Source organism: Perca flavescens, chromosome 6 (assembly GCF_004354835.1).
Source record: "Perca flavescens isolate YP-PL-M2 chromosome 6, PFLA_1.0, whole genome shotgun sequence".
NCBI lineage: Eukaryota > Metazoa > Chordata > Actinopteri > Perciformes > Percidae > Perca > Perca flavescens.
Window position 1 is genome coordinate 160249 of NC_041336.1, and position 10042 is coordinate 170290.

General features: G+C 39.2%; 2 protein-coding genes across 6 annotated transcripts in view; one reads left to right on the top strand and one right to left on the bottom strand.

Moving 5' to 3' along the window:
* The window catches only part of pmvk (phosphomevalonate kinase), a 15510-nt gene extending 5504 nt beyond the window's left edge, over positions 1-10006 (bottom strand). For 2 of the 5 annotated variants that reach the window (XM_028580452.1, XM_028580447.1), the window contains exons 1-4: positions 9809-10006; positions 7747-7855; positions 7432-7495; positions 4461-4613 (exon numbers count right to left, since the gene is read on the bottom strand). In XM_028580452.1, coding sequence (XP_028436253.1) covers positions 4461-4613; positions 7432-7495; positions 7747-7841 — 312 coding nt within the window. In that variant the 5' untranslated portion in view covers positions 7842-7855; positions 9809-10006. Of the gene's footprint in view, positions 1-4460; positions 4614-7431; positions 7496-7746; positions 8001-9808 lie in introns of all 5 variants that reach the window. The other 3 variants (XM_028580451.1, XM_028580450.1, XM_028580449.1) reach the window with 3 other exon arrangements.
* On the top strand, positions 7965-9375 carry LOC114556717 (extensin-like; the record flags this gene model as incomplete). The annotated part of the gene is made up of 2 exons (XM_028579751.1): positions 7965-8109; positions 8813-9375. Coding segments are annotated over 2 exons (708 nt in total), but the record flags the coding sequence as incomplete, so codon positions are not given.
* Positions 10007-10042: the final 36 nt, after the last annotated feature.

The window sequence follows — 10042 nt, forward strand, 5'->3', positions numbered from 1 at the left end:
TGTTTCAGACTTAATAACAATATGAGGAGAGATGTTTCAGACTTAATAACAATATGAGGAGAGATGTTTCAGACTTAATAACAATATGAGGAGAGATGTTTGAGGAGAGATGTTTACTTAATAAATATGAGGAGAGATGTTTCAGACTTAATAACAATATGAGGAGAGATGTTTCAGACTTAATAACAATATGAGGAGAGATGTTACAGACTTAATAACAATATGAGGGAGATGTTTCAGACTTAATAACAATATGAGGGAGATGTTTCAGACTTAATAACAATATGAGGAGAGATGTTTCAGACTTAATAACAATAACAATATGAGGGAGATGTTTCAGACTTAATAACAATATGAGGAGAGATGTTTCAGACTTAATAACAATATGAGGAGAGATGTTTCAGACTTAATAACAATATGAGGAGAGAATAATGATGAGGAGAGATGTTTCAGACTTAATAACAATATGAGGAGAGATGTTTCAGACTTAATAACAATATGAGGAGAGATGTTTCAGACTTAATAACAATATGAGGAGAGATGTTACAGACTTAAGATGTTAACAATATGAGGAGAGAGATGACTTAATAACAATATGAGGAGAGATGTTGAGGAGAGATGTTAGACTTCAATAACTTAACTTAACAATATGAGGGAGATGTTACAGACTTAATAACAATATGAGGAGAATGTTTCAGACTTAATAACAATGAGGAGAGATGTTTCAGACTTAATAACAATATGAGGAGAGATGTTTTAACAGACTTAATAACAACTGAGGAGATGTTTCAGACTTAATAACAATATGAGGAGAGATGTTACAGACTTAATAACAATATGAGGAGATGATAACAATATGAGGAGAGATGTTTCAGACTTAATAACAATATGAGGAGAGATGTTACAGACTTAATAACAATAGGAGAGATGTTACAGACTTAATAACAATATGAGGAGAGATGTTTCAGACTTAATAACAATATGGAGAGATGTTACAGACTTAATAACAATATGAGGAGATGTTACAGACTTAATAACAATATGAGGAGAGATGTTTCAGACTTAATAACAATATGAGGAGAGAACAATATAACAATAGGAGAGATGTTACAGACTTAATAACAATATGAGGAGAGATGTTACAGACTTAATAACAATATGAGGAGAGATGTTACAGACTTAATAACAATATGAGGAGAGATGTTACAGACTTAATAACAATATGAGGAGAGATGTTTCAGACTTAATAACAATATGAGGAGAGATGTTTCAGACTTAATAACAATATGAGGAGAGATGTTACAGACTTAATAACAATATGAGGAGAGATGTTACAGACTTAATAACAATATGAGGAGAGATGTTACAGACTTAATAACAATATGAGGAGAGATGTTTACAGACTTAATAACAATATGAGGAGAGATGTTACAGACTTAATAATAATATGAGGAGAGATGTTACAGACTTAATAACAATATGAGGAGATGTTACAGACTTAATAACAATATGAGGAGAGATGTTTCAGACTTAATAACAATATGAGGAGAGATGTTACAGACTTAATAACAATATGAGGAGAGATGTTTCAGACTTAATAACAATATGAGGAGAGATGTTACAGACTTAATAACAATATGAGGAGAGATGTTTCAGACTTAATAACAATATAATGTTAGACTTAATAACAATATGAGGAGAGATGTTACAGACTTAATAACAATATGAGGAGAGATGTTACAGACTTAATAACAATATGAGGAGAGATGTTACAGACTTAATAACAATATGAGGGGAGATGTTACAGACTTAATAACAATATGAGGGAGATGTTACAGACTTTAACAATATGAGGAGAGATGTTACAGACTTAATAACAATATGAGGGGAGATGTTTCAGACTTAATAACAATATGAGGAGAGATGTTTCAGACTTAATAACAATATGAGGAGAGATGTTACAGACTTAATAACAATATGAGGAGAGATGTTGAGGAGAGAGATGTTTAACAGACTTAATAACAATATGAGGAGAGATGTTTCAGACTTAATAACAATATGAGGAGAGATGTTACAGACTTAATAACAATGTTACAGAGGAGAGATGTTTAGACTTAATAACAATATGAGGAGAGATGTTTCAGACTTAATAACAATATGAGGAGAGATGTTACAGACTTAATAACAATTAAGATGTTTAACTTAATATGAGGAGAGATGTTTCAGACTTAATAACAATATGAGGAGAGATGTTACAGACTTAATAACAAATATGAGGAGGAGAGATGTTACAGACTTAATAACAATATGAGGAGAGATGTTTCAGACTTAATAACAATATGAGGAGAGATGTTTCAGACTTAATAACAATATGAGGAGAGATGTTTCAGACTTAATAACAATATGAGGAGAGTTGACTTAATAACAATATGAGGAGAGATGTTTAATAACAATATGAGGAGAGATGTTTCAGACTTAATAACAATATGAGGAGAGATGTTTCAGACTTAATAACAATATGAGGAGAGAGATGTTGTTTCAGACTTAATAACAATATGAGGAGAGATGTACAGACTTAAGACTTAATAACAATATGAGGAGAGATGTTTCAGACTTAATAACAATATGAGGAGAGATGTTACAGACTTAATAACAATATGAGGAGAGATGTTACAGACTTAATAACAATATGAGGAGAGATGTTTCAGACTTAATAACAATATGAGGAGGACTTAATAACAATATGAGGAGAGCTGAGATGACTTAATAACAATATTTCAGACTTAATAACAATATGAGGAGAGATGTTTCAGACTTAATAACAATATGAGGAGAGATGTTACAGACTTAATAACAATATGAGGAGAGATGTTTCAGACTTAATAACAAATGAGGAGAGATGTTTCAGACTTAATAACAATATGAGGAGAGATGTTTCAGACTTAATAACAATATGAGGAGAGTTTCAGACTTAATAACAATATGAGGAGAGATGTTTCAGACTTAATAACAATATGAGGAGAGATGTTTCAGACTTAATAACAATATGAGGAGAGATGTTTCAGACTTAATAACAATATGAGGGAGATGTTACAGACTTTAACAATATGAGGAGTTTCAGACTTAATAGACTTAATAACAATATGAGGAGAGATGTTTCAGACTTAATAACAATATGAGGGAGAGATGACTTTAACAGACTTAATAACAATATATGTTTCAGGAGGAGATGTTTCAGACTTAATAACAATATGAGGGAGATGTTTCAGACTTAATAACAATATGAGGAGAGATGTTTCAGACTTAATAAATGAAGATGTTACAGACTTAATAACAATATGAGGAGAGATGTTTCAGACTTAATAACAATATGAGGAGGAGATGTTTCAGACTTAATAACAATATGAGGAGAGATGTTTCAGACTTAATAACAATATGAGGGGAGATGTTACAGACTTAATAACAATATGAGGAGAGATGTTTCAGACTTAATAACAATATGAGGAGAGATGTTTCAGACTTAATAACAATATGAGGAGAGATGTTTCAGACTTAATAACAATATGAGAGAGGGAGACTTAATAACAATACAGACTTAATAACAATATGAGGAGAGATGTTTCAGACTTAATAACAATATGAGGAGAGATGTTTCAGACTTAATAACAATATGAGGAGAGATGTTTCAGACTTAATAACAATATGAGGAGAGATGTTTCAGACTTAATAACAATATGAGGAGAGATGTTTCAGACTTAATAACAATATGAGGGGAGATGTTTCAGACTTAATAACAATATGAGGAGAGATGTTTCAGACTTAATAACAATATGAGGAGAGATGTTTCAGACTTAATAACAATATGAGGAGAGATGTTTCAGACTTAATAACAATATAGATGTTTCAGACTTAATAACAATATGAGGAGAGATGTTTCAGACTTAATAACAATATGAGGAGAGGAGATGTTTCAGACTTAATAACAAATGAGGAGAGATGTTTCAGACTTAATAACAATATGAGGAGGATGTTTCAGACTTAATAACAATATGAGGAGAGATGTTTAATAACAATATGAGGAGAGATGTTACAGACTTAATAACAAATATGAGGATGAGGGAGATGTTACAGACTTAATAACAATATGAGGGGAGATGTTTCAGACTTAATAACAATATGAGGAGAGATGTTTCAGACTTAATAACAATATGAGGAGAGATGTTTCAGACTTAATAACAATATGAGGAGAGATGTTACAGACTTAATAACAATATGAGGAGAGATGTTTCAGACTTAATAACAATATGAGGAGAGATGTTTCAGACTTAATAACAATATGAGGAGAGATGTTACAGACTTAATAACAATATGAGGAGAGCTGTTTCTACGAACAAACAAATATTTAAAGAGAGACCAATCAGAGAGCAGAGAGTAATCGGAGAGGCGGTGACATTACGTACCCAAACAGGTTGCCGTGCTCCCCTGGTTGCTAGGCGACAGAAGAATCCGGGGTCGTGGCGTCGGCGAGTTTCTCCCCAAAGAATCATATCGGCCCGAAACTGCTCCTTATAGAGACCAGGTCCCAGCAGCTGGTCCAGGTCCAGACCATGCTCCTACAGACCCAACACAGAGACAGCATGACTCAGCAGAAACAGAGACACCAAGACTCAGGAGAAACTGCTCCTTATAGAGACCAGGTCCAGACCATGCTCCTACAGGCCCAACACAGAGACAGCATGACTCAGCAGTTATAGTAAAGGGTTACAGGTGTGTGTTGTTCTCACCTGAGAGTACACCATGACTCAGCAGTTATGGTAAAGGGTTACAGGTGTGTGTTGTTCTCACCTGAGAGTACACCATGACTCAGAAGTTATGGTAAAGGGTTACAGGCGTGTGTTGTTCTCACCTGAGAGTACACCATGACTCAGCAGTTATGGTAAAGGTTTACAGGTGTGTGTTGTTCTCACCTGAGCGTACACCATGACTCAGCAGTTATGGTAAAGGTTTACAGGTGTGTATTGTTTTCACCTGAGAGTACACCTTGACTCAGCAGTTATAATTTAATTTAATGACATCCACTTAAACACAGATAGTGGCAAAATTTCCGTCTTAGTATTACTTGATCTCAGTGCTGCATTTGATACGGTAGACCATGACATATTGCTTGACCGATTGGAAAACTGGGTTGGTCTTTCTGGCTCAGTACTAAAGTGGTTTGAATCCTATTTAAAGAATAGGGACTACTTTGTGTCTATAGGTAATTATACATCTGAGCATACAAATATGACATGCGGAGTTCCCCAAGGCTCAGTTCTGGGGCCTCTTCTGTTCAACATCTACATGCTTCCACTGGCTCAGATTATGGAAAACAACAAAATAAGTTACCATAGTTATGCAGATGACACACAAATTTACATAACCTTATCGCCAGGGAACTATAGCCCAATACAACAATTAAATATGTGCATTGAACAGATTAATGATTGGATGTGCCAGAACTTTCTTAAATTAAATGAAGAAAAAACGGAGGTGGTTGTTTTTGGAGCAAAAGAGGAAAGATTGAAAGTCAGCGCTCAGCTTCAAACAACAATGTTAAAAACAACAGACAAAGCAAGAAATCTTGGTGTAGTCATGGACTCAGACCTGAATTTTAAAAGCCACATTAACATAATTAAAAAATCAGCCTATTATCACCTTAAAAATATATCAAGGGTTAAAGGCCTTATGTCTCAGCAGGATCTGGAAAAACTTGTCCATGCTTTTATCTTCATTAGACTTGACTACTGTAACGGTGTCTTTACAGGTCTCCCTAAAAAATCAATCAGACAGCTGCAGCTGATTCAGATGCTGCTGCTCGAGTCCTCACTAAAACCAAGAAAGTGGATCACATCACTCCAGTACTGAAGTCTCTACACTGGCTTCCGGTGCCTCAAAGAACTGATTTCAAAATACTTTTACTGGTTTATAAATCACTAAACGGTTTAGGGCCAAAATACATTTCTGATCTGCTACTACACTATGACCCCCCCAGACCTCTCAGGTGGTCTGGGACAGGTCTACTACACTATGACCCACCCAGACCTCTCAGGTGGTCTGGGACAGGTCTACTACACTATGACCCCCCAGACCTCTCAGGTGGTCTGGGACAGGTCTACTACACTATGACCCCCCCAGACCTCTCAGGTGGTCTGTGAAAGGTCTGCTACACTATGACCCACCCAGACCTCTCAGGTGGTCTGGGACAGGTCTACTACACTATGACCCACCCAGACCTCTCAGGTGGTCTGGGACAGGTCTCTACACTATGACCCACCCAGACCTCTCAGGTGGTCTGGGACAGGTCTACTACACTATGACCCACCCAGACCTCTCAGGTGGTCTGGGACAGGTCTACTACACTATGACCCACCCAGACCTCTCAGGTGGTCTGTGACAGGTCTGCTACACTATGACCCACCCAGACCTCTCAGGTGGTCTGGGACAGGTCTACTACACTATGACCCACCCAGACCTCTCAGGTGGTATGGGACAGGTCTACTTGTTGTCCCCAGAGTCAGAACTAAACAGGGGGAAGAAGCGTTCAGTTTTTATGCTCCACATATCTGGAACAAACTCCCAGAAACCTGTAGGTCTGCTGCAACTCTCAGTTCTTTTAAATCTAAGCTAAAGACCTATCTTTTTGATGTTGCTTTTCTTTAAATAATCTATTTTATTAACTTTAATTTCTTATACTGCACTGTAACTTTTATTCTTATACTGCACTATCAATTTTATTCTTGTCTTTTAATTTTTTTAATTTGTTTATTATTGTTTTTTAATTGTTTTCTAACTGCTCTTTAATGTTTTATGTAAAGCACTTTGAATTGCCCTGTTGCTGAAATGTGCTATATAGATAAAGCTGCCTTGCCTTGCCTAAAGGGTTACAGGTGTGTGTTGTTCTCACCTGAGAGTACACCATGACTCAGCAATTATGGTAAAGGGTTACAGGCGTGTGTTGTTCTCACCTGAGAGTACACCATGACTCAGCAGTTATGGTAAAGGGTTACAGGTGTGTGTTGTTCTCACCTGAGCGTACACCATGACTCAGCAGTTATGGTAAAGGGTTACAGGTGTGTGTTGTTCTCACCTGAGAGTACACCATGACTCAGCAGTTATGGTAAAGGTTTACAGGTGTGTGTTGTTCTCACATGAGCGTACACCATGACTCAGCAGTTATGGTAAAGGTTTACAGGTGTGTGTTGTTCTCACCTGAGAGTACACCATGACTCAGCAGTTATGGTAAAGGGTTACAGGTGTGTGTTGTTCTCACCTGAGCGTACACCATGACTCAGCAGTTATGGTAAAGGTTTACAGGTGTGTGTTGTTCTCACCTGAGAGTACACCATGACTCAGCAGTTATGGTAAAGGGTTACAGGTGTGTGTTGTTCTCACCTGAGCGTACTGCTGTTTGAGAGGTCCAGACAGACGCAGGATGCAGCAAACATCTGGTCCCAAACTACAGAAGAAGAAGAAACAGTCAGTGATTGGCTGAGAGACACCTGGACAGGTGTTAACTCTAGTGAATATATTTAATATATTTGACCCGCTAAACGTTATTAGCTCTGTAATGATCAGCTGATTATTGATTAGCTCTGTAATGATCAGCTGTTTATTGATTAGCTCTTAGGGTTAGTTAGGGTTAGGGGTTAGTTAGGGTTAGTTAGGGTTAGGGGTAGTTAGGGTTAGGGGTTGTCTGGTCAAGTTTACCGGCTGTGAATCAGGTCTGTCACGTAATCCTTCCCGGACTTCCGTTTCCCGCTGAAGACCAGAACCAGTTTGGGTTCAGGTTCTGGATCCTCCATCAGTCCTCTGGTCACTAAACCCAGAACCCAGACCCTCCATCAGTCCTCTGGTCCCTGAACCAGAACCCAGACCCTCCATCAGTCCTCTGGTCCCAGAACCCAGACCCTCCATCAATCCTCTGGTCCCAGAACCCAGACCCTCCATCACTCCTCTGGTCCCTAAACCCAGAACCCAGACCCTCCATCAGTCCTCTGGTCCCAGAACCCAGACCCTCCATCAGTCCTCTGGTCCCTAAACCCAGAACCCAGACCCTCCATCAGTCCTCTGGTCCCTAAACCAGAACCCAGACCCTCCATCAGTCCTCTGGTCCAAGAACCCAGACCCTCCATCACTCCTCTGGTCCCTAAACCAGAACCCAGACCCTCCATCAGTCCTCTGGTCCCTAAACCCAGAACCCAGACCCTCCATCAGTCCTCTGGTCCCTAAACCCAGAACCCAGACCGTCCATCAGTCCTCTGGTCCTTAAAACAGAACCCAGACCCTCCATCTGGGTCTGGTCCCAGAACCCAGAACCCAGACCCTCCATCCGGGTCTGGTCCCAGAACCAGAACCAAGACCCTCCATCAGTCCTCTGGTCCCTAAACCAGAATCCAGACCCTCCATCAGTCCTCTGATCCCTAAACCCAGAACCCAGACCTTCCATCAGTCCTCTGGTCCCTAAACCCAGAACCCAGACCCTCCATCAGTCCTCTGGTCCCTAAACCAGAACCCAGACCCTCCATCAGTCCTCTGGTCCCTAAACCCAGAATGCAGACCCTCCATCAGTCCTCTGGTCCCAGAACCCAGACCCTCCATCAATCCTCTGGTCCCAGAACCTAGACCCTCCATCAGTCCTCTGGTCCCTAAACCCAGAACCCAGACCCTCCATCAGTCCTCTGGTCCCTAAACCTGAACCCAGACCCTCCATCATTCCTTTGGTCCCTAAACCAGAACCCAGACCCTCCATCAGTCCTCTGGTCCCTAAACCCAGAACCCAGACCCTCCATCAATCTTCTGGTCCCAGAACCCAGACCCTCCATCAGTCCTCTGGTCCCTAAACCAGAACCCAGACCCTCCATCAATCCTCTGGTCCCTAAACCAGAACCCAGACCCTCCATCAGCCCTCTGGTCCCTAAACCAGAACCCAGACCCTCCATCAGTCCTCTGGTCCCTATACCAGAACCCAGACCCTCCATCAGTCCTCTGGTCCCAGAACCCAGACCCTCCATCAATCCTCTGGTCCCTAAACCAGAACCCAGACCCTCCATCAGTCCTCTGGTCCCAGAACCCAGACCCTCCATCAGTCCTCTGGTCCCTAAACCAGAACCCAGACCCTCCATCAGTCCTCTGGTCCCTAAACCAGAACCCAGACCCTCCATCAGTCCTCTGGTCCCAGAACCCAGACCCTTCATCAATCCTCTGGTCCCTAAACCAGAACCCAGGCCCTCCATTAGTCCTCTGGTCCCTAAACTAGAACCCAGACCCTCTGTTGCTCTAACCCCCCCAGCTCAGGTTGAGACCACACACACATATATAATGTCAGTTCTGCCTTAACTAACCCAGGCAACACTAACATAGCCTACTAACATACAGCATAATATAATATATATAAAATATAATATAATAATAAACGGACCCTAACACTAACATACAGCATAATATAATATATATAATATAATATATATAATAAGGTAACACTAACATAGTAACATACAGCATAATATAATATATATATATAATAATAAACGGACCCTAACACTAACCTACAGTATAATATATATAATATAATATAAACGGGCCCTAACAGTAACATACAGCATAATATAATATATATAATATAATATATATAAGGTAACACTAACATACAGCATAATATAATAAGGTAACACTAACATACTAACATACAGCATTATATATATATATATATATATATATATATATATATATATATATATAGTACATGTAGTATAATAAGAAGTAAACAGACCTTTCGTTTTGCTTCGGAGCTCCTGACTGAAATCTAGTATAGTATATAGTATCTAGTATGTGTATGTAGTATAATAAGAAGTATAAACAGACCCTTCGGTTCGCTGCGGAGCTCCTGACTGATATATATCTAGTATATAGTATTTAGTATCTAGTGTGTGCATGGAGTATAATATGAAGTGTGGCTGCTTCCTGACTATCGGACCACATCAGCTGTTACCGTAACTATCCGAAC